Below are 26,129 nucleotides of genomic sequence, written 5' to 3'. Positions count from 1 at the left end.
CTGGGCATTACGAAAATGTTGTTGAGTGCAGCCTTTTCCGTTGTATCTTGATGTAGAAGGGGTTGCCTGTAAGATGAGGTCACTGGTTTGGTTTAGGCAACAAACACACATGATTATTGTTAGGAAAATATTGCATAATGTTCCCAAAAATACTCGGCTCTGAGTGCCACAAACACGGCCAGAAAGGCAGCGATGTGTTGTCAAAAAACACCTCACTTTGAGTGCCACACATGCAGCGATAAGAATGGGTCAGTGGTTTGGTTGTGGCAACAAAACAACTTTGTTGTGCTTTGGAAAAGAACACAGATGTTGCCAAAAAACACACAATTCTGAGTGCCACAAATGTGGCAATAAGAAGGGGTCAGTGGTTAGGTTTAGGCAACAAAACTACTTTGTCATGGTTGCCAAAAAACAACCAGCTTTGAGTGCCACAGATATGGCCGTCACCCATCTCTGAGTGCTACATACGCTGCTGGAAAGGCAGTAGCATGTCTATAGAAAAACATCTGACGTTGAGTGCCATAAAAGCCAGCTGGAAAGGCAGTGGCGAGGCATGAGCGCCACAAATGTGACCGCAAAGGCAGCAGGGTGCTGCCAAAAAAAAACCTAGTTGTGAGTGCCCCAAACACAGCTGGAGAGGCAGCAGTTTGTTGCCAAAAAACACCCGGCTACCCCGCAACCAGTGTTGTTGTTTGTTGGTCTCTTAACAATGCTCTCCTGGGTCAAAGTTTGGTACCCTTCCGCCGGAGCGAACCTTCATGCTTGCTTCGAGCATCTCATTATTGCATGGATGGGTTTACGCTGAAGTTGGTGGAAAGCCTGATGTCTCTCACACAGACGTTAATGGTGCCAGCAGGGACACTGGACATGTGGCATGTTTAACACTGTGGGACTGGGACTAGGCTGCATTAATGACAAGAAGTTGTGTTAACAGCATCCAAAAGAGATGAAATCATGAAGACAACCCAATAAAGAGAAAGCGAGAATGCAGGTTAAAGAGGGAGAACACAAACACAGATGAATCATGTCCACCTCTAACGGGTAAAAACAACTATTTGGACTGTACAACATGTCATCACAACAATGAACAAAAGGTCTTCAGCCAGAGAATGGCCATAAAAACACATTTTGGCCATAAAAGGCCAGCAAACGTCCACATGAGGGTTTTTAGCCTGGCAATCAAAATTATGTTCCATTTTTACAGCGAATCCCATGCTGAGGCCCAGGCTGAGATCAGAAACAAGAGACGGACAGGAAAAAAAAGGTAGTGGACAAAGATGGAGAAAAACTGTACTGTACAAGAGAGGAGAAGGGATAAAAGAAAAACAAGCAGAAAGAGGAATGTGGAGACAAAGTCATGGGTGGATAAAAAGAGTGAAAGAATTCCAGTGAGAGATAGAGATAGAGCGAGAGAAGGGGGAAGAGGGAAGGAGACATATGGATTTGATTACAAGCCGATGATGTCATATATGTATGTCAGGTAATCAGCCCCTGGGCTGTGTGCACCGCACCAGCATGTGTGTGTCAGACAGCGCTGAGTGTACAGGGCAAGACCGGGCCTCGTCTGTGACGGCTGCAGAGAGGGCGGTTTGTCTGATGTGCAACAGAAATCACACCAAACACAAAATCACGCTCAGTGGAGAGAGTGAGTGTGTGCCTTTGTCTCTGACTTTGTCTGGTTCTGCTGCTACAGGGCAAAAAAAAAAAAAAAACATGGAAATGTGTGTCACACAGACGTGCATTTCCTACCTCTGTGGCTCTCACAGAGGTAGGAAAACTTGTTTCCATCTGGTTTGCTCATTAATGCTTTATCGGTTTCATGCTTATTTCAGGCACACACACATACGTGCACTCACAAAATCTCACACAGGTGTCTTGCACGCATTGGCAACACTTAAATGCACACATATGACAGCTGTACTTTTCTTCACGTTTGGTCCAAGACTGCTTGAGTAACACAAATCAGAGATATCCAATATCATGTGTTCACTCATATAACCTTAAAAGTAGAAGCCAAGTCTTTGAGGTCTAAGTGGGCATTCAGACCCAATATAACCCCATGCATTGGTGTCAACATGTTGAAGCAGGTACAAGTGAGAGGTTTGACAGTGTGAGTATAAGAAATGTAACGCTAATTTTAAACAGATTTCCAGAAAATTGGCAAAAGTCAAATGAATGCATGTTTCCCCCCACTGCTGTTGTGTGAATGTTAGGAGTTGATTGCATCAAGATAAAATGCATTATTTCTCCAGACAGGTGCCATTAAGCAATTGCAGAATAATAATAAGAAGCAATTAGAGTCTGTTTCAATTGTTCTATGATCAGCCCAGTCGCCAGAATAAAATGTCATCATTCTACGTTTCTGCAAACCATCAATACATCACATTTTCACAATTTATATGTGTCAACGTGTCAGTGTTGTTGTGAGATTAATGGCTCGGTGTCGAATGTTGTCCGCTGCTGCAGGGCTTCGGCCCAGGTGGCAAAATATGACAAGTAGGGGAGAGATCATGTTGTGCTGTGTTAGCTCGTGCCAACACAGCACATGCTCCTAGAAAACACTCTTGTCTTGTATATTTGTATATTCTGCTTGATATTTAATACTCTATTGTTATGAAACTGGGCCCAGGTAGTGACACTGAGCCAGGAAACCCACTGGTTGTTATTAGTTGTGAATCGTTTTAATTGTGGCTACTGTAATTTGAAGCTTTCTCTGGCACAAGAATTTCTTCAGACAATAAATGAAGTTCTATTGAATTGAACTGAACTGAATTGAATTGAATTGAATTAACTGTGCAGAGAGGACAGGAGGAGAGCGGCTAACAGAGACAGTGCCTCAGCACTGTGTCAAATGGCAGCAACAGCTAATTGGTGGCTATTGGCTGTATCTGGTAGACACCACTATTCAATTCCAACAAAAATTCAAGACATTGCTGCATTGACAGCGGCTTTTAGGCACCAGACATGGGTGTTTTGTAGCAATCTGTCGCTTTTTTCCAATAGGGATAGTGCCACAAAAAGCAGTTGTTTTTTACCGAAATGTCGCTGCTTTGTTAATAGATGACAAAGCGGCACGGTGGTTCAGTGGTTAGCATTGTCGCCTCACAGCAAGAGGATTTCTGGCTCACGCTTCTGTGTGGGGTTTGCATGCTCTCCCCATGTCAGTGTGGGCTTTCCCCAGTTTTCTCCCATAATCTAAAGACATGCAGGTTAATTGGTGACTCAACTTGGCCAAAGGTGTGAATGTGAGCGTAAATGGTTGTCTGTCTCTATGTGTCATCCCTGTGATAGTCTGGTGACCTGTCCAGGGTGTACACCACCTCTCGCCCAATGTCAGCTGGGATAGGCTCCAGCTCCCCCGCTACCCCTAACAGGATAAACAGTTATGGAGAATGAATGAATGCTACATAAGATGCAACTGTATCTGTGGTTTACAAAAACGTACCATTCCAACATTCTTTCTGGCGATTGGGTTGATTTTATCACATTTTCTTTTTATCTTCTTGTCTTTCTTTTTTCTTTTCCACCAGAATGTTTTTGCAATACCTCAATGTTTTTTCTGTTTTTGTGATTTCTGCTCAAGTTTTTTTTAAACACAAATTGAAAACAAGCACAAACACTGGTGAATGGAAATACACTAATAGATTCATAACACTCCAGAATTCCACATAGTGGTTTAATTTTAGCCTCCCCGTTGACAATTGTGGAGTCATCTACCAAGTATGTGTGCTTGCACATATTCAATTGGCTAATTTAGTGCATTTTGAGATGATGTCGTGTTATGTTGTGGGGGAAGTTCATCTAGGGTCAACTTTTGTTTTTTGGTTGCTTTTGCATTTTTCTTGTTTTGTCTTTGTTGGACAGTCACTGTGTGTGTGAAAGAGAGAAGTATGACATGCAACAAGTCCCCAGTCAGAATAAAACTTGAAACTTTGCAATTACATGGTAGGCATCTTAACCACTAGGCCACAAGACGCCCTGAGGTTGTGTTTTTTTGACACAGTAATAATGTTGGTCTGAACACAGAGAGCAGGTCTCAGTTGGGCGGAGACTAGTTTTCCAATCATAAATCGTTTGCTGCTTCATTTAGCAGATAAATCCTTTCATTCATCCATGTGGCTCATGTCTTGTCATTTGTACCCTCTTGAGATTTCCAGGAAGTTTCAGCTCAGAGGAACATGGCAGCATGTTGAAATACCAGCAGACCCTGCCTCGGGATTTAACAACTGCCTTGCCGAACCGCACACGTTGCTCATGCAAACCAAACCCCAAACCCCTGCATACTTTTGTGTATTGTCAGCGCGATAGTCATCCCATAGAGGTTACATAATACATCTTCATCTCCCCACTATTTGTCATTTGGCAGAGGCTTGTCACAGCAAACATGTTTGTGTGGCCTGCTTTTGTGTTTGATCCCCAACATCTGTTTCAAGTATACAGTACTCAGGGCCCCGAATATGTCCAGATCCAGAAATAGAATCTAATTTTGGATGACCGAATTGTTTGTTCCAAGAACAAACTGTTTGTTGCAAGGAAATAGGAGAGAACACAAAAATACATCATAGTTTGGAGTTGGAGCTCAGTGGGCAGTTGTTGGACTCTGTGACACTGATATATTGTGTTTTAAATTGCCTGAAATCAATCCTGCTTTACCCAAGTGTGCACTACAGTTCCGCAATTCCCATGGCCTTGTGGCAAAATTTTACAATGGTACTTTAAAGACTTAGAAGTGCTTCAGGGGAAAGTCTCTCAGCAAACGAGATGTGATGCTTTCAAGTGGACACAGGAACTCGTTTCTTTGAGAGGCGAGAAAGAGGCAAGGTTGCAGTCTCAGCAGGGAGCTCAGCCATGTCATTCTGGTTGTTTTCCCGTTCCTCCAGCCTCTTATCCCCCTGGCCTTTAGCTGTCAACAACACATGTTGTTAAAGAAAAGTCTACCCCATCAGAGTGGCCAGTGTATTGAATGACAAGTTTAAGAGTTGCAGTTTTCTCCAAACAAAAATCAAATTTGGTGTGTTTGAACAGGCAACATGACGACGTTCCTGACCAAAAAAGAAATGCTGTCTTTGGCTTCTACTGGTGTTGTGTGCTGGAGCTGGCCATCCAAACCTTTTCACATAGCCTCATTCATTATCATCCAACAACAGTCTCCTCCAATACGTTGAAAAAACTGGGATTAATTGCAAGTTTTTGCATTTAGTCGTCTCGGCCACATGTTTTAGGTTTACCTCTTTTTAGGAATTTGCGAGTCGTGTCTGGCTCCCGCTGCGAAGCACAAAAGCTGCTCCATCTGCAACTAAACGACTTCAAGTCACAGTGTGTATGCTGGCGTTTGTTGTATTCATCAACATTTTGAAAGCGCCTAATTAAATTTTGCTTGGAGTACACTGTTGGCCAGGGATGGAAGTTTTCTGTTTTACATTTCTGGACTAAGAGTTGTCCAGAAGGTTGGTGAAGATGGTTAGTAGATGCTTATGGACTAAAGCTGAACATACCAGCCTGGTTCCCCATCATTACTGTAAGTCTGATGTGTAATTACATCCTTTAAAGCTGGATATTAATGATAGCACATGGGGGACAAGACTTGTTATTGTGTTTGGCAAGCGTTCAGTTGAGAGGACGGGTCATCAAGCCAGGTTGGATGACGAGATGATTGACTGCTTATGCAAGTCAAAGACGTATGTTTGTATTTTTACATAAATGTCTTCCCTGGTGCAGCTTTAAATGAATCCAGCAAATCTCTGCATCCCTCTGCTCGGCTGGCAAAGCTCATAACATTTAAGAACAGTGACCTCAGCCATTGTGTAGCCATGACTTATTTCATTTCGTATGCATGAGGCAGAAAGAGTCTTTCCCTTGTTATTCGCTTGCACGGGTGGAATCAGTTAGAACTGCAACATACTGCCTGAACGCACATAGAGACAGAACACACTTTGTGTTTTCACAGACTGATAAGTATATGTGACTAATTTACTGTCTTACTGCATGTCATGCATTGTCGCCTTACACCAAACATGAGGTTGTGTGTTTGTCAGGAAGTCAGTACTTGAGCTGCCCATATGTTTCTGCACCATGCAGTGTCACCGACCCCATTGTTTGAATCAACAGGGCACATTTTTCTCAGAACAATAGAAACACTGACAGCTAAGCAATAACCTCCCTGAAAAATCTCTAGAAAATTTGCTCCCATCATATGACAATAGATGACGCACAATGTTGAGAATTTTAAAAGATAGATTCAGTCCCCAGCTATGGCCTGAGAAATGTATGAGTTAGGTAAGAGCAATCTGATAATCAAAGTAAAGACTGAGGCATTGTGAGCTGAACAATGTGCCACTGATAAAGAGCAATGTGTGGCTGCCTTAAGCTACGATTACATTGCTGCATGAAAAGCCATTATTATGTTTGTGGAGCCATTAGCTTAAAGCCACTTTTACACCAACAGGTGTTTAAATACCCAACCCCTACCTCAGATATTCTCACAATGTTGGCTGCATGTATTGTATACCAGTAGAGGAAAGTAACAACGTACCCAAGTATGGTATTTGTATGGATAAAACAACAAGATATAAAGTGTGAGCTTTACAGGTGCTGGTAGGCAGATTTTTTTATTTTCCTTTGAAAATAGCCACGCTAGTTGTTTTCTTTTAATGCCAGTCTTTACACTAAGCTAACTGTGTCCTGGCTGTAGCTTCAAATTTGCCATACAGGCATGAGAGTGTTATTGATGTTCTCATCTCACTATCAGCAAGAAAGCAAATAAGCCTAAGAATTTTCTTAATGAATGTTACTTAAATTTTGAATTACTTGTAATGGAGTATTTTTACATTGCGACATTTCAACTTCTGCTCAGTAAGTATCTGAATACTTCCATCACTGTTGTTAAGTGTAAAGAATTAATGGCATAGATTGAGCCGTTGCAAAGGAACATTTTAAGAGGAAAGATGAATTCCTGTCAACTAAATCAGTTACTGTATGCCACAAAACATCCCTTGTACTACCCTTGTACAGCTAGTAGCGTGTATAGAAGTAGCCACAATGATGTCAAGCATCCATTTGTGGACTGCAGTTTTGAAGCCTTAAATTTTGCGTTTTGGCTGTCACCATCTTGGATTTTTGGAGCCAGCAGTGACCATATTAAGACAAGAAGGTGGAGCTGTGGACTGAGGGGTGGATCTTACTTATAGACTGTGGTGACTATGGCTGGGTGTCAGTACTTGATACCTTTAAGGCATTGACAAAAATAACCCAGTACCAAGTAGTATTGAAACTTTTCCAGTCAAACTATACCTGCATTTGATCTTTCTTTGCACCGAGGCTCTGATCCCAGACCGTCCTGACCCCCCACCGGATCAACATTTCTTTTGCTGCCATATCTGGAGCCAATCTTCTCCAGTGAATGGTCTGTTTAACATGTGCCTGCTCAGCATAAGCTAACGCAGTGGCAGTGGCTAACACCCAACACTTAGCCGTTAAACGGTCCCAACATATTCAACACTAAAATGGCTCAGTGCAGTCGTTTAACCTATTAAAAACCATCAGGTGATGTTAGCCATGTGGTGCTGACAGTTAGCCCTGTCACTGTGTGCGGCAAGGTGAACTCTCACTACTATCCCTGGCATGGAGCTCACACTCCCGCAGCAGTGACTACAACCTATACAAACCGTGGTGTAGTGAAGTTGGGCGCAGTGCATCAACAGAATTTGCAGTTTAACGTGCTGAGATGTCACCAAAATGCTCAAAAGTAGGGCTCTACCACACCACTCCACTCAAATTATGGATATCGAATGATGTACTCCATTGGTATTGGTATCATTGTAAGAGTACAGGCATTTGTATCAGTACTGCAATTTTTCTAACTATACCCAGCCCTGGTGGTTACAGCTCAAACCTGTCACTCAAAGCAGCCAAGCCCTTGGTTTTGCAGGACTTTAAATCTAACAAAATTTAAGTAGTGAGTTAAACATTCATCCCCCCTACAGACCAAAAAATGTGTTTTTGTACCAGACTGTAAGCATGTTAATTTTTGCTGTAAAGTTAAGCATGTTAACATGGGGGAACTAACTTAATTTTGGAGCCATCCTCAAGTGGCCATTAGAGGAACTGAAGTTTTTGGCACTTTGCACTGGCTTCATTTTTCAGTCCCAGAAGATGCCGCTTGGTAGCGCTCAATGTTTTCAGTCAGGAATGGTATTTCCAACAAACCATTTCAGTGAAACTGTCAAAATGTCAGGGTATCTCTTAGGTGTGGTTTGTGAATATACAGTGGTGGAAAAAAAGTTTTCGGACACCCTTAAAATTTTACACAATCTCAAATATTATCATGAAATATTTGTGGAAAAATCTTTTTTGTGTTTCAAAAGGTGTGGCTGCATTAGACAGACACAAACAAATGCAAATTATATTTTTTTGTTTATTGTTTACAAGAAAAACTAACAAAACTAAATTCTTGACAGTTTCAGTATGTCAGTTCTCAACATTGTCGGTATCAAAGTCAACAAATAACAGAGAATGTGTTCAAAACTGAACAAAAAATAAATAAACCATCACATCATCAAATTAATATTTAGTAGTCCTGCCACTGGCACGTAGTAGAGCTCTAATCCTGGCTGGCATGTTCCCCACGAGCCTTTCACACTGTTGAGGGGTAATCTTGTCCCATTCTTCTTGAATTACTGCTTTTAATTCTTCTAAATTCTTTGGTTTATGCTTTGAAACAGACCTTTTGATAATCTACCACAGATTTTCAATGGGGCTCATGTCCGGGGATTGAGCTGGCCACTCTAAGACCTGGATACTGTGCTCCTGCAGCCAAGTTCTACTGGCCTTGGATGTGTGGCAAGGGGCATTATCTTGTTGAAACATCCAGTTTTTACCTCGACGGAACAGTGCACGCACAGAAGGGAGCATGTGGGTTTCGAGAATGGTACAATACTTGGTAGAGTTCAATGTGCCATCACAGACAGTGAGATGACCAACACCAGCAGCACTCATGCATCCCCAAACCATGATACTGCCTCCACCATGCTTGACAGTAGGTACCGTACATGCTGGAGATAATGCTTCGCCTGGCCTTCTGCGTACCCTCACATTAGTAGGAGGAAGATAATTCAATTCAATTCAATTCAATTCAATTCAATTTTATTTATAAAGCCCAATATCACAAATCACAATTTGCCTCACAGGGCTTTACAGCATATGACATCCCTCTGTCCCTATGACCCTCGCAGCGGATAAGGAAAAACTCCCCCAAAAAACCCCTTTAACGGGGAAAAAAAACAGTTGAAACCTCAGGAAGAGCAACTGAGGAGGGATCCCTCTTCCAGGACGGACAGACGTGCAATAGATGTCGTACAGAACAGATCAGCATAACAAATTAACAGTAATCCACATGACACAATGAGACAGAGAGAGAGAGAGAGAGAGAGATGCAGGTAATGACAGTAGCTTACAGCAACATTATTGAAAGTAATAATATTATAGTTATAGTTCTGGCTACTGCAGTACAATATGTTGAAAGTATGTATTAATATCTGGCAGTATACAAGTGTGACAATAGTCATATGTGTATAATAACAGTAGAAGTATGACTAATGACTAATGATGGCAGCAGCAGCAGGAGGCATCTGGCAGGACCACGACAGCAGCACAAACACACATGTCACGCTGTCCAGGCACCGCTGCGATATGAGTTAATCTGAGAGACAGTGGAGCACAAAGGCTCCGGAGAAGAAGCCGAGTTAGTGACATCCAGAATGGCCGAGTTAGCAAGATGCAGTAATAGAATACGAGAGAGAGAGAGAGAAGGAGAGAAGGTGCCCGGTGTATTATAGGGGGGTCCTCCGGCAGACTAGGCCTAAGTCAGCCTAACTAGGGGCTGGTACAGGGCAAGCCTGAGCCAGCCCTAACTATAAGCTTTATCAAAGAGGAAAGTCTTAGGTCTAGTCTTAAATGTGCCTCCCGGACCGTAACAGGAAGATGATTCCACAGGAGAGGAGCCTGATAGCTGAAGGCTCTGGCTCCTGATCTACTTTTGGAGACTTTAGGGACCACGAGTAACTATGGCACTATGAGCTCTCTAAGATATGACGGAGCTTGACCATTTAGAGCTTTATAAGTTAACAGTAGGATTTTAAATTCAATTCTGGATTTTACAGGGAGCCAGTGCAGAGAAGCTAAAACAGGAGAAATATGATCTCGTTTCGTTCCTATTAGTACACGTGCCGCTGCATTCTGAATTAGCTGGAGAGTTTTTAAGGACTTACTAGAGCTACCTGATAATAGAGAGTTACAGTAATCCAGCCTTGAGGTAACAAAAGCGTGGACCAATTTTTCTGCATCTTTTCGGGTCAGGATAGGCCTAATTTTCGCAGTATTACGCAGATGAAAAAATGCAGTCCGTGAGGTTTGTTTTAAATGAGAATTAAAGACAAATCTTGATCAAATATTACTCCGAGGTTTCTTACGGGAGTGCTAGAGGCCAGAGCAATGCCATCAAGAGAAACTATGTCATCAGATAAAGAGTCTCTGAATTGTTTGGGGCCAAGAACAATAACTTCAGTTTTGTCTGAATTTAACATCAGGAAATTGGTGCTCATCCAGGTTTTTATGTCTTTAAGGCAGTTATGGAGTTTAGTTAATTGATTACTTTCTTCTGGCTTCATCGATAAATACAACTGTGTATCATCCGCATAACAATGGAAATTTATAGAGTGATTTCTAATGATGTTACCTAAAGGAAGCATATATAGAGTAAATAGGATTGGTCCGAGCACAGAACCTCGTGGAACTCCAAAACAAACTTTGGTACATAAGGACAATTCATTATGAACGTGAACAAACTGAAAACGATCAGATAAATAAGATTTAAACCAGCTCAGTGCAGAACCTTTTAGGCCAATTAAGTGATCAAGTCTCTGCAGTAGAATTTGATGGTCAATTGTGTCAAACGCCGCACTAAGATCTAATAAAACAAGTACAGAGACAAGTCCTTTGTCTGAAGCAATCAGAAGGTCATTTGTAATTTTAACTAGTGCTGTCTCAGTGCTATGATGCACTCTAAATCCTGACTGAAATTCCTCAAATAGATTATTATCATGGAGAAAATCACACAGCTGGTCTGCGACTACTTTCTCAAGGATCTTTGACATAAAGGGAAGATTAGATATTGGTCTATAGTTGGCTAACACCTCTGGATCCAGGGTGGGCTTTTTTAGTAGAGGTTTAATTACAGCTACCTTAAAAGACTGTGGTACATAGCCTGTTAATAAGGATATATTGATCAAATCTAATATATGAGTGTTAACTAAAGGAAAGACCTCCTTAAGTAGCCTAGTTGGGATGGGGTCTAAGAGACACGTTGATGATTTAGATGAAGAAATCAATGCGGTCAATTCTTGAAGAGAAATTGGGGAGAAACAATCTAAATATATATTAGGTTTTACAGCTGTGTTTGAGGTTAGATAGGTACTATCTGAGGACAGGAGGTCATGAATTTTGCCTCTAATAGTTAGAATTTTGTCATTAAAAAAGCTCATAAAATCATTACTGCTAAGGGCTAAAGGAATACAAGGCTCAATAGAGCTCTGACTCTTAGTCAGCCTGGCTACAGTGCTGAAAAGAAACCTGGGGTTGTTCTTATTGTCTTCTATTAATGCTGAGTAATAGTTTGCTCTGGCATTGCGGAGGCCCCTCTTATAAGTTTTGAGACTGTCTGTCCAGATTAAACGAGATTCTTCCAGTTTGGTTAATTGCCAATTCCTTTCAAATTTTCGCGATATTTGTTTTAACTTACGGGTTTGAGAGTTATACCAAGGAGTGAACTTTCTTTGCTTTTTTAATTTCTTTTTAAGAGGAGCTACAGAGTCAAGTGTTGTTCGCAGCGAGCCTACAGCGATATCGACAAAATGATCAAAGTCGGTACAGGAAACCTCTGTTACTGAGGGACTTGGTATTGAATTTAATGACGGAGTAATCTTTTCCTTAATTTTTGCAACAGCACTATCTGATAAACATCTAGTATAGTAACTGTTGCTGAGCGGCGTGTAATCGAGTAAAAAGAAATCAAAAGTGATCAGATAATGATCCGATAGCGAGGGATTCTGTGGAAAGACTTTTAGATTATCAATATCAATTCCATACGTCAGAACTAGATCGAGGGTATGGTTAAAACAGTGAGTGGGTTCATGTACACCCTGACTGAAGCCAATGGAGTCTAATAATGAGATAAACGCGGTAGCCAGGGATTCATTATCAACGCGACATGAATGTTAAAATCGCCTACAATAATAACTTTATCTGATTTAAGAACTAAACTGGATAAAAACTCTGAGAATTCAGATACAAATTCAGAATACGGGCCAGGAGCACGGTACACTATAACAAATAAAAGTGGCTGTGAGGTTTTCCAGGTCGGATGTAAAAGACTAAGAACGAGGCTTTCAAATGAATTATAATCTAGTTTAGGTTTAGGGCTGATTAACAGGCTAGAGTTAAAAATGGCTGCAACTCCCCCTCAGCTGCCTCGAGGAATGTGGGTATTATTATGACTGGGAGGAGTGGACTCATTTAGACTAACATATTCATCTGGACACAGCCAGGTTTCAGTGAGACTGAGTAAATCAATATGATTATCTGATATTAATTTGTTTACTAACACTGCTTTAGACGATAGAGACCTGATATTTAACAGTCTGCATTTAATTCTCCTGTTTTGTCTTTCTGTCACAGAAGAGGTTTTAATTTTTATGAGGTTGTTATGCACAACTCCTCTTTGTTTAATTTTAGATTTAAATAATTTAGGTGGTCAGGGGACAGACACCGTTTGTATAAAACTATGAAAACTATGGCTGGGTAACTGAACTAGAAGCTCAGAGAGGCGTATAGGACTGTGACTCTGAGTCCTGGTCTCAACTCTGGGTTGTCAGGGATTTAAATTACTAATAAAGTTTGCCAGGTTCCTAGAAATGAGAGCAGCTCCATCCAAAGTGGGATGAATGCCGTCTCCTAATAAGACCAGGTTTTCCCCAGAAAGTTTGCCAATTATTAACGAAACCCACATCGTTTGCTGGACACCACCTGGACAGCCAGTGATTAAATGATGACATGCGGCTAAACATGTCATCACTGGTCAGATTTGGGAGGGGTCCAGAGAAAACTACGGAGTCCGACATCGTTTTTGCATATTCACACACCGAGGCAATATTAATTTTTGTGACCTCCGATTGGCGTAACTGGGTGTCATTGACGCCGACGTGAATAACAATCTTACTGAATCTACGTTTAGCTTTAGCCAGCAGTTTTAAATTAGATTCAATGTCGCCCGCTCTGGCCCCAGGGATACATTTGACTATGGTCGCTGGTGTTGCTAACTTCACGTTTCTCAGAATAGAGCTGCCAATAACCAGAGTTTTATCCTCAGCGGGTGTGTCGCTGAGTGGGGAAAAGCGGTTGGAAATGTGAACAGGCTGGTGGTGAGCCGTGGGCTTCGGCTTGGAGCTGTGCTTCTGGCGAATCAGAACCCAACCTCCCGGCTGAACGGGAGTTACCGGAGGACAGTTAGCAGAGGCTAAGGCTATGCTATGTGGCTCCGCACCGGCTACAGGGGGCTGGCTAACTACCGCAGCTACTGAATGGTTTTCCATGGTGCGGAGCCGCGCTTCTAATTCACTAAGCCTCGCCTCCAACACAGCAAATAAGCTACACTTGTTACAATTACCACTGTCGCTAAAGGAGGCAGAGGCATAACTGAACATTTGGCACACCGAGCAAGAAAGAGCAGAGGGAGAAGCCATCGCTAACTTTAAAGCTAATGTAGCTACCAAGGCAAGTAACGTGCAAACAACAGGTAAGAGATTAGCGAGAAAGTCGTAGAAAGGAGGAGAGCTATAAGTGCTTAAACAGAACTAGTGTGGGTTAAGACTTGAAGTAGACGTTAAAGCAACGTTAAAGCAACTGAAGTGAGAAAACAGGCTACTAGAATTCACCAGAGCAGTACAGAGACGCTGTCACAGAAACACCGGAAATGACACAACTCGCTTACCGCAATACGTCAGCACGTCAGGCACGTCTGACCAAAGCTGGAAACTGGACTCATCTGACCACAAAATCTTCTTCCAGTTCCTGGCTGTCCAGTTCTTGTGTGCCTGGGCCCAACGACGCCGGGCTAACCTCTGTCTCTCATTGATCAGGGGCTTCTTGATAGCCTTGTAGGACCTTAAGCCATGATCTAAAAGTCAGCCACGTACAGTGCGGGTGGAACACTGGACACCAGTTTGGTTTGACCACTGCTGCTGAAGCTCCTGTGATGTCATTTGGCGGTTTTGCCTGCACATGCGGATCAGGATGCGGTCATTTCTTGCTGAAGAAACCCTTGGACGCCCAGATCTTGGTTTGTCTTCCAAGCTGTTGGTTCGTCTGTATTTCTGCAGAGTGTATCCAACTGCTGAAGGACTGCATCTGCACTTCCTGGCTATCTGGCGGCAGCTGTACCTTTCCTGGCTGAGAATCTTTATCTTCAGGCGTGTTTCCTGCGTTAGGTTCCTTGTTTTAGCCATTTTTGTGTCTGAAGAACTTTCAAATGTGCTGGCTTTATGTAGACACGAAGCTTGGCAACAAAAATTGTGTCTTTTAATAAAAAGAACGACCTTCATCACTGGTACCAAAATGACCCAATACTCAAAATTTCTTATGTATTTTTATGGAACCAATCAATTTTAAGTTTTTAATGGCTTTTTTAGGATTTATTTCGTATTTTGGCTGTGACTTTACTAAAAGAAATTGCACTTGAAGACCTAAGAGTGATTCTTAATGCAATATTTCACAAATGCATGGGGTGTCCGAAAACTTTTTTCCACCACTGTACATTTCACCCATCAAAGATAATGTGTTATGTGTCTTGTCTTGTTCTGCAGTATCGGTCTCAATTATAAATCCTCATCCAAGATTTTCTTAATAACTTTGCAAGCTGATTCCTTTTTCCGCCCTCCTTGGCTGAATCAATGACTGATGTTGACAAGAGCCAGAAGGAAACACTCTAACTCAAACTCCTTGTCTCTCTTCACCTACTGCCCTGCCTCCACAGCAGTGACAGACCCGGCAGATATTTCACACATTACATACGTCAAGAGAAACCTTTCCCTCTTCTCTGCCACATCCTCTAGTTAAACAGTTACTTCAGGAGACTCGCTCAGACATGCGCGCACACATGTACACACCGCACAGCTACACATGCGAGAAAGCACACCCCCTTCTTGCAAGCCTCTGCAATGCAAAGCTCCATATAAGGACATGCTGTGATGTAATGGTCCATAGGCAGGGAGCACATCCCTTATTGTTTGGTCTGACTGAAGGAATGCCCACATTACAGCTACTCAGAGAGTGAGACACACACACAGAGGAAGAGTTGAGGCTCGGGTGTTGTACGGCAAGATGATGAGCTTATGGCAGTGAAGCCGGGAAAGCCTTTGGCACAGGTAGGCACACTGAACATTACTAGGAAAAAGTTTAAAAACTTTTTAAGAGTTGTTGATCTGGTGATTGGCTTGGAGATGTACAGATGTTCAGAGTGGCATCATTTCATACTGGTGTTCTTGTGTACTAAAGTTTCAAGATGTGTATTTTTAATAGTATTTCTTTGAGCTTTAGAGAAGGTATTTAGTGTGTGTAGTTAGTGTAAGTTACTTTTAACGTTTGTGGATCACATCTTCAACACAACTAGTCTAAGAAGTTAAAAAAAAACTCTGTAGAATTAAGTTTTCTAAGTCAGCAAAAGTTAAATAAAATCTAAGGGAGTTGAAGTTTTAAATACTTTTTAAAATGTGTTAAATGTATATAAACTATGGCTGGAACTTCATTAATGTCTCCAAGCAAGAAGTTGTATTATACCAGTGTAATTTCACATTTAATTCAATTTTATACGACCATAAAGAAATGCTGAATCACATCTTGATTCAGAATCCTTAAATGCTGTAGTGTTGTTTATCTGTCATTGCAAACTTGACTGAAGATAAGAAGTATTCAGACAGCAATGAATCTCAGTGTTGTCGGATTGTGGTGTTGAGCATGCCGCATTTATGGCCTGTAAATTTACTGGGTAAGAACTGTCTAGGTAACATAATTGTTTAAATACTGATGATTTAGTTTTGCATGCACCAAGATACCAAAATGAAAAGGGATCATGTGGCATTCCAGGTGTATAGTAAAGAAAAAAGACAGCATACGGCAGACACTAGACAACATATTTTAGATATAAACTGCATGTACAGCCCATTTATTCAGTATTTTAATGGATCATGAACATTTGGTTGCTTTTTATGATCAGATGAATTCATTTCTTGTCTTTCCTGATTGACTGTGGTTGTGAAAATCTTTATCTAAAATGAAAAATGAAAATAGTGACTCTTACTCTGATTACTGCCAACAACTTTTACTACATTAATGAAACAGATACAAATGGAACAAGGAGCTTCTTTGCATTAAACAGCAGCTATGCTTTCAGGAAATAATAATCTGTGGTGTTAATGGAGGACTCATGTAGCATTTGGCATTTTGGAAACACTGTATAATCTAATTTATTCATACACACACAATACGAAACTGTTTTAGGACACATTTAGGTCTCCACCACTCCATTAAGCATATCACCACTATGGGGAAGTTAATAAATATCCGAGGTACATATTTTACACATGTTGATTGTACTCTCGGGGCATATCACTTAGCCTGTGTGGACTTTACATCCAGTCCATGTACTGAATCCCCCCCCCTTCAAACTCAGTCACACATGAGAGCGTTTGACCCACAATCCACATGTTAAAGTGGAGGTGTAGATGTGTGTGTGCAGGATATATCGGCCTGTACATACATGACCTAATCACTTGTGGTTAGGGAATGACATATGGAACATGTAACACTGCTTTAAGCAGTGGGTGAGCCACAGTTTCCAGTTTCAGGAGCCACGTAAAGAGAGGGAAGCCCTCTGTAAAGCTGTGGCTGGTTGTGACTGCTCCCAACTGGATGTTTCTTTTTCTTTATTAATGGCATTCACTTAAATTTAAGAAAAATATATAGGTGAAACAAAGCCACAAACCTGTAAAGTTAGGAAATCCCGATTTGGAGGCCTAATCCACTAAACGACTCTTTGCAAGCCATTTTTCCATGACACCTTAATGGCCCGCCTTGGTGGTCATGCATCCATTTTTAGAGGAAACCAATCTGAAATTAGTGCCTGTTGCAAAGGTTCTACAGGCCGCAGAGTGGGTGGTAAGGTGCCTTGTAATGTTGATAGCCATGAAACTGTTATGTCACCAACTTTATGTGCAGCACTTTACAATTCATTCCTCCAAAATAATGTTCTCTCAAGCTGCTCTCTAACAACGCTCAGATAAAACATGATGGGGGAGGAAATGTAGACAAATGCTATTTAGATCAGCTGTAATATTTATGTGCTCCCTAAGTGCATAGAGCAACAGCTTCTACTGACTTATATTAGATGGCGAAAGCTGGTCTGATGAGCTACTGCTACTCGTTACAGTATGATTGGTCTCCGACATTAGTTTAGGGTCAGCTGCAGGATGATGTTTTTTCACTAAAGGTCATCCTGTCTTTTGTGCCTCCAACTATATGCAGACTTGCAAATCTGCAGTAAATTATACCTAACATGAAAAATGGTCTCAGATGTGGATCTGCTGGCCAAATTCACTCATCTATGTGTGTGTCCCTAATGAGAAAAAGTTCAGGAACAACTGATCTGGACTAACATCTCCTTACGTACCACAAAGTACATCGGGAATAGAGCAATATAGTCCCATAAAGAGCTACAAGTGATTTTACTGCTGTGAGGCGGGCAGTGTGTTTGAGTGTAGGAGCTGTGTAGTTTCCTCTCAAAGGATTTGCTTTATTAGCACAAAGTGCCCTTGCATGCAGCATACAGGATTATTATCCAGCTCAGGATTTAGATGTATTTTAAAACAGAGTGATAAGCATAGTTTTCAGTACAAGGGAACAAAGTACATTTCTCTGTCTATTTCGGCTGATGACATCACTAGAAAAACAGGGGGGGGACTGAGATAAGACATTGAATAAACAGTGATTACAGGCGACAGGCTGGTTTGTAAGAGAGATGTCTGCTTGTTTCACTTAGCAACTGCATGTCTCTACATACACAATCCATTCAAAGAAAATGTCATTTTTCAACACATGTATGTTTCAAGATAAGGTCCCTCGCACGACACTCTTATCCAAGGTCCTTGAGAGTAAAGATGATTAAAGTGTTTTACCAACACTGCTTGCAGCCAGTATTACAAGGGCAAACTTAAAGTCAATAAAGTTGGACAGAAAAATAATCTCAGCACCTGGAATACTCCTTAAAGAATAAAGAAGGAGTGTACAAAAACTTTAGGTGGGATTGGGTTTTGGTTTACAGCTTTAGTTGGAAACCATAATGCCTCAAATAGAAGCCCAGTAGCACAAAATGTCAGATCTTTTACTTCAGTTAAATGCAGCAGTAGCACAGTGTAGAAATACTGTGTGACAATTAAAGCCATGCATTTCAAATTTATAGTAAAATGACAGAAATATAAGCATCAAAAGATACTTAAAGAACCAAAAATGAAAGTGCTTTAAAGTTGTAGTCGGTGGTGGAGTTAACTTTAAGAACTCTATATACCACATAATCTTATAGTTGAGTGTATTTTGTATTAAAGCTGTAGTTTGTAACTTATATAAAATTAATTTTTCTCTAAAACTTCCACTGTATCCTGACAGAAGTACACGAGACAGATAGTCTGTTAAAAATCGTGTTCCTCATATGCTTCCAATGGCAATACTGCATGCAGATGAAAACAACCAATCAGAGCAGAGGAGTCTTCAATGCAGCTGTCAATCACTGCTCATGAACTGTTGTCAAAGTGTCAAATGAGGCAGCACTGATCAAATGTGAATCAAGATTCTGTCACTGTAGTGCTTTTTTCTCGTCTCGGACGTTCTCAGAAACATATTTTAGTGTACTGCTAAGCTGTGAAATGAGAATGTTTGTGACTCAATCGCCATGTTAAAAAGCTAAAACGAGCTTTCTCATCTTAAGGCCTTTGCACACTGAGTCTGTTTTTTTTGGATGCGTTTTTCTGGAAAAAAAAAAAAAATCATTACGCACAAAAACCTTACACACTGATTCCAAAGCATTTTAGTGTGACGAACTGAATGGACATGTTTCCTCTTTTGTCTCCTCTTTAAGTTTTGTACTCAGTGTGCAGACATGATTGACACATAGTGACGTGCGATAATTTCCGACAAAGAAAAAACAAACAGACTCTGTGCAAAGGCCTTACACTAAATATGTTTCTCAAAATATCTTGAGGCAAGAACAAAATTTTGATTCATATTTGATCAGCGCTGCCTAGTTTGAGTTTGACTACAGTTTACAAGCAGTGATTGACACGATTGACAACTGCGCTTGACACTCCTCGGCTATAATCGGTTATTTAGTTCAGGCGTGGTGGATTCGTTCGAATGCCATTAGGAACACTAGGAGGAGCCAGAGGAAACGTATTTCTTTAAAGATTATCTGTCACAGTCTTAGCAAATACAACAAAAAGTTATTTTCATAAAAGTTACCAACCGTAGCTTTAATGTAACCACTGAAGCAGATGACTTTTAAATAAATGTGCTGGAGTGAAATATTAAAAACCATTTGCCCTCAAATTGTAGTGGAGTAGAAGTGTAAAGTGAAATAAAATGGAATTACTGCAACCAACCCTCTGACTTTGACCATACCCTGGTTGAATGGCACATCCTGTTAGAGCTTTATTTTCAGTTTCAACAGTATACAGTTTACATAAAATAAAGTTTACAGCATAAATCATAATAAATAATAATAGTAGGGTATTTGCTTCTTGAAACGCGGCCACAAAAATCTCCCAATTCACCCAAACCACACTAACAATGAATCTTATGCATGTCTCTCTAATATTTTATGGAGTGTTATTTTGTCTGGATCTAATTGGAACACATGGATGCAGTTACATGTGTCCCTGTACCCGCTCCCTCCTTTTAGCCGCTACTGGAGAGAGAAATGACATGCACTCTGCTGCTGAGAAGTGACCCACCCTTCCACACTTACATCATGGCCCACAATGCAAGTGTACATGTGGAATTAGTGATCCCTAAAAGTGTGCGTTTGTGTGTGTGGGGGGATTTCTGTATAAACTCTGTGGGACTGTAATTGCCTCTGGAAGCAGGGGGAATTCCTTTAAATGTATAAGAAAAAAAATGGGGAGGGTGGGTGGTGGTGGTTTTGGTGAGGGGGAGAAGGGCTGGTAGTAGAGGAACCCCTTAATTAAAGGATTGTTCCATGCCAGTCGGCCATCTGTGTGGAAATGCCTGGCAGCTGCACACACAGCAGTCATAACATACCATCCTCAGGGACTGCAGGCACTTTGGCCTGGTGATGTGTGCATGTGCCAGACTTACTGACCCCGGCTATGCACTGAAACTGCATCTAATGGCACATGAGCAATGTACCTTGACATCATTTGGGAACTTTGTACCCCGTCAGGATTTTGTATGTAGAGATATTAGGTAAAAGTAGTCCAGTTTCGGAGATTTGACGTTACTGTCAGGATTTTTTTTGTAGTCTGGATTGGTGATTTCAAGAGTCACTGGTATAAAAACAAACCAAGTATAGACTATCCACAAATGCTCCTCATTTCAGGATTACATCCAGTGTCAATTAAATATCATTGAAAATTAGTCTTATACTTTTATATATTAAATAAATAAAATATAATCTATGTTTGATAAAAGATTCACCAAAAGGACCACTGCGATTACCATTGAACAATGACAACTTAATCAACGAACATCCTGGGTAGAAATATCTTTGTAAGTTTTACAGTATTGCTCATCTTTTCATATGTCACACCCTCAAATGGAAACTGAAAGTTAAATTCAAGGCCTAATATTTACAGCAGTAACTCAGGTTTCCAAACCATGGGAGAATTAGTTGGCAACAAGGGAACAAAAAAAAGTAACCACAGGTATTTCAGACTACCAACCTGAGAGAGTTAAAGTCAAGCTTTTTATGATGTGTTAAATTTTCCATGACATAAAAACGGTAGTGCTCCTCTGAAACGCGGGGAAAATAACAGTGTTTATGATGTGTCAGTGCTCAGAGAAGTGGGCCCAATGGGCAATGACAGTGGGGGTGTAGAGTTTCTACAGCACCTTTCATATATACCATAAGCAAATAAAGACTGACATTTTAAACATGGGCTTTAAATATGTGTTGCTCTGAAGTTCACTGGAAAGTTAATTAAAATTATTTTAACAAGCAAATAAATTGAATGCAGCTAATAGAAAATGCAACTACAGGGGGAAAGTAAAAAAAAAATATAATAAAGCAACATTTTTTCTATTTTCATTTACTTTCTGTGTGCAAGTTCTGAATTGGAAAGATAATGTCTGCCTTGTTTTTATCTTTTACAGGTTGAAGCTGTTAATTGATCAAGAAAAGGCCTACCAAGAAAGGAAGGAAGAAGAGAACAACAAAAAGATCAACAGTCTGAAGGAGGAGCTGACAAAACTCAAGTCATTTGCGTTGATGGTTGTGGATGAACAGCAGCGTCTCACTGAGCAGCTGAACCAACAAACAGCAAAGGTCCAAGAACTGAGTGCCAGTGCTTCACAAGCCCAGGAGGAGCTGAGCTCCGCTAATGCCTGTCTGCAAGAAGAGGAGCAAAAGGTTGTTCGCTTGGAGGCTGAGCTGCGTGACCAAGCCGGTCGGTACCATCAGGAACAAGACGCCATGACTGCCAAGTTGACCAGCGAGGACGCCCAAAACAGGCAGCTGCGCCAGAAGCTGTCAACTCTCAGCAGGCAGCTTGATGAGCTGGAGGAGACCAACAAGACCCTGCGCAGAGCTGACGAGGAACTGCAGGAGCTAAGGGACAAAATTAGCCGTGGTGAGTGTGGAAACTCTAGTCTCATGTCTGAGCTTGAAGAGTTGCGTAAAAGGGTACTCGAAATGGAAGGAAAGGATGAAGAACTGATCAGAATGGAGGACCACTGCAGGGACCTCAACAAGAAACTGGAGAAAGAGGCCAACCAAAGCCGGAACTTAAAGGCTGAAGTCGATAAACTAAACCACAGAATTATGGACTTGGAGAAACTAGAGGACGCATTCAGCAAGAGCAAACAAGAATGCAGCTCACTCAAAAGTAACCTGGAGAAGGAAAGGATGGTGTCAAAGGTCCTGACCGGTGAGCTGGAAGTCTTGAAAGTGAGAGTCAAAGAACTGGAGGCTGCTGAAAGCCAACTGGGAAAGACAGAGCTGACGCTGAAAGAAGATCTGACCAAGTTAAAGACTCTGACAGTTATGCTGGTGGATGAAAGGAAGGTGATGGCAGAAAAGCTCAAGCAAATGGAGAACAAGGTCCAGAACAGCACTGGCAAGCTTCAGGCTGAACAGGACAAAGTCACATCAGTCACAGAGAAGCTGATTGAGGAGAGCAAGAAAGCACTGAGGTCAAAGGCTGAACTGGAGGAGAAAATGTGCAGTGCCACAAAGGAAAGAGATGACTTGAAGGCCAAGTTGAGTGCTGAAGAGGAAAAGAGCAATGATTTGGAGTCTAAGATCAACATGATGAAGAAAAGGCTGCAGTCGCTTGAGAATGTAGAAAGAGAGTACATGAGAAGCAAAGCTAAAGAGGAGCACATCAAAACACCTATTGCTAACCGCTTCCAACAAGAAGACAACAAAGTAAAGGATTTGACACAGGAGGTTGAACGCCTCAGACGCAAGTTAAAGGACATGAAGGTGGTAGAGGGCGACCTCTTGAAAACTGAGGAGTTTGAATCACTGGAGAAAAGATTCACCAATGAGCAAGAGAAAGGTAAAGCCTTGATGGAGGAGCTGGAAATATCTAGAAAAGAACTTTCAAAGTACCAACTGGCTGAAAAGAAAGAGTGCAGCCAAGAGCATGTTCTCTATAAACGCTTGAAGGAGGAGGAGGCAAAGTCGAGTCATCTGACCAGAGAGGTAGCAGCTCTGAAAGAGAAGATCCACGAATACATGGGGACAGAGGAGTCTATTTGTCGCATGAAAACAGATCACTCTACTCTCCAAAGGAAGCTGACCCAACAGGAAGTCAGAAACAAAGAATTGGCCAGAGAAATGGAGACGCTCACAAGGGAGCTTGAGAGATATAGACGCTTCAGCAAAAGTCTTCGCCCTGGCATGAATGGAAGGCGCTTCTCAGACCTTCATGTTTCCACCAAAGAAGTTCAGACAGAGCCTCTTGACCTCATGTCTCCCAACGGTAAGACAATGGCCCCACTGGAGCGTGCTGTGGTGAACGGTAAGCTGTATGACGAGAGCGAAGCTGAGGAAAATGCAAATTACAGCAATGAGCTTCAGCTTACCAAATGTAGCCCCTCACTTATCAATAGTGTCAATAATCTAAACAACTTGAGAAGAGCACGAGTGCCGTTCATTAAAAACAAAGACACACCCCATCAGGTGAATGGCAAAGTGCAGCCGCGGCAGAACGGCAACCATGTTCAGCCTGGAGATGTTGTGTTGACCCACAGCCCTGGGCAGCCTCTGCACATTAAAGTGACTCCTGACCATGGACATAACACAGCAACGCTGGAGATCACCAGCCCGACCACAGAAAACACCCAGTCATTCACCAGCACTGCCGTCATACCCACAAGCGGAGGTCCACCCAAACAGAGAATCACCATCATCCAGAATGCTTCCATATCCCCTACTGCTAAATCCATTTCCCCAACGACAAAATCAAAAGGTTCCCCAATCTCTGATGAGCCATGTTCACCAGACAGAGCCCTGTCACCTTTCACTATGGCCACATACTCGAGAACAATGACTCCAGACTCTTGTGGCTCTGTAACACCAGACAGAGCCATGTCACCTATACAAATAGTGTCAGTGACAACAGGCACCCCTGAACGTTCCCACTCCACTGAGCCACTGGAGGTTGTCGGAGGGCATGCTGTCTTCCGCGTGACCCCGGAAAGGCAAAGCAACTGGCAGGTCCAGAGGTCAAACAGCTCTGGGCCAAACGTCATTACCACGGAGGACAACAAAATCCACATTCACTTAGGGAGCCCCTTCATTCAGAGCATCACCACTCCAACGCAAACACTGAGTCCGTGCCACACGCCTGGACTCCAGGAGCAAAGGACTCAGGTGCTTGCAAACTGCAGCACTCCTACTATCAAAGGCAACAGCAAAATCACAAGTAGCATCATGATTAAACCCACCTCCACCCCAATCCAAAGGCCATCACAGATTACAGTAAGTAATGTCTATGACTGACCTGATAATCCCCAAAACCCTCCATCCCATCCTGTGTTACTGAACCCCGCCCATGAGATCCAACTCAACCACAGACCCTTATACCCCAGCTCTATACCCTGATACATTTACACGTCTGTTTTACTTGATTTATGAGTTTAAACCAGGGTTTGAATGTTTCCTTTTTATTTTGGTTGGTTTGCTTGGTTCTGTGTGATTAAGTTCAAATGTTTGCCTGCATGAGAAAACAATACCATTTGAAAGTACTAGAAAATTTTGATTTGATTTGACATAACACCAGGTTTTTAACTTATATGTGCACTTACTGTATTGTACCCAGTGGCTAATTTGCCATGTAGTCAGACTATTCACACTGATGTATCATACCAGTTTTTATACTTCATATTACTCATACTGCATTATGATTAAGTTGTTTGGTTTTCTGAGAATTAAAGTGTGCAAAAAGAAGTGTTATGTTTTATAGTTTGTCATCCATGCTTGCCAATTTCATTTATTCACTAAATCCAGCATGTTTTGAATGTGTAAAATTAAAAAAATAATCTGAGCAAAATGCGATTAGATTGTAATCAGTTGTTTGATTTGATTTTTTCATGCATGCACAGTAACTTTTTAACACTTTAGATTTCAATCAGATGTGTTTATGTTAGACAGTTTGTGGTCAAAAGATCACAACTCAGATTTCAACTTAAAGACTGTCAAGTAATTAAATAATACCCAAGTGGAAGAGTTGTCTGAAAAACCTTTGTGCTTATACTCGACCAAATTACAAGACAAAAAACCTTCTGGGATTCTCTTCTTGCTCGAGTTAAAATCATAGGCTGAGGTCATAGTTTCTTCTTACATCCAGGGCACAGAAACCCAAAGACTGAATGAAAACCAGCGTGATGTGAACTTGGTGTTTTCTTCATGGAAACTCTGCTTGAAACCTTTAAACCTCAGAGTGCTGCGCCATGAAGCTGCTGGAAGAGGTGAATCTAAAAAAAATGCATGATTTGGTAGAATTACAGCTGCTCTTTTCCACTAGACTTTCATATATTACTAAAACATGAAAGTAGGCTACTAAAACATAGTTATAATTCAGATGAGTTCACAAGATTCAACACTCACGTGTTAAGTTTTCTAAAAACACAAATTCAGACAAATTGATCTCTTTCTTGTCCTTGATGATGACAGCCTAGTCGCTAGAAGAAAATGTTGGCATTGTACATTTCTGCACACCACATGTCACTCATATCATATCAGTGTTTGTCAACTGTTAAAGACCAACAAAAAAAAACAACCCAGGTGTGATTTTGCAAGTCATTGCTGTGTTTCAAGCAGCTTTTTTGGCACCAAACATGGGTGTTTTGTTGTGACCTGTCACTGTTTTTCTAGCAACTTTTTATGCACAAAAACTGAGAAATTGCTACTTTTCCTCCCTGAATAGTGGCTCAAAAAGCAGTTGTGTTTTACTGAGACGGCGCTGCTTCTCTGGACGGGATTGTGGCCCAAAAAGTGATTGTTTTTTAAGCCCTGTTTCCACCAAACACTTTCGGTATGGTACGTTTGGAAGCAAAAGTAACCCTTCAGACATGGTACTTAGACTCTAGCTCTTCCACTGCAAACAGTTCTCTTAAATGTAGGCGGGGCTGTTGTCACTCACTGCTCTGCCAAACTGAACTGAATCGCACTGCACTGCTCGGTGGAAACAGGGCTTTAGAGTTGCTTTTCTGGCCAATATTGTGCCACCTAAACGGGGTATTTTAAACAAAAACATGTTCTTTGCCTAACCAAGTGGACTCTGTGTCTAAAC

General features: G+C 41.5%; 1 protein-coding gene across 2 annotated transcripts in view; it reads left to right on the top strand.

The window, feature by feature from the left end:
* Positions 1 to 26,129, top strand: part of filip1l (filamin A interacting protein 1-like) — a 120,601-nt gene that overhangs the window by 84,079 nt on the left and 10,393 nt on the right. Inside the window, exons 1-2 of one of the 2 annotated variants that reach the window (XM_049570291.1) lie at positions 15,318 to 15,473; positions 21,484 to 24,316. In XM_049570291.1, the coding sequence (XP_049426248.1) occupies positions 21,599 to 24,316 (2,718 nt within the window). In that variant the 5' untranslated portion in view covers positions 15,318 to 15,473; positions 21,484 to 21,598. Of the gene's footprint in view, positions 1 to 15,317; positions 15,474 to 21,483; positions 24,317 to 26,129 lie in introns of those variants that run through there. The other variant, XM_049570290.1, reaches the window with a different exon arrangement.

Source organism: Epinephelus fuscoguttatus, linkage group LG24 (assembly GCF_011397635.1).
Source record: "Epinephelus fuscoguttatus linkage group LG24, E.fuscoguttatus.final_Chr_v1".
Classification (NCBI taxonomy): Eukaryota; Metazoa; Chordata; class Actinopteri; order Perciformes; family Serranidae; genus Epinephelus; species Epinephelus fuscoguttatus.
The sequence above is the reverse complement of the archived record's forward strand: the minus strand, read 5'-3'. Positions and strand labels throughout refer to the sequence as shown.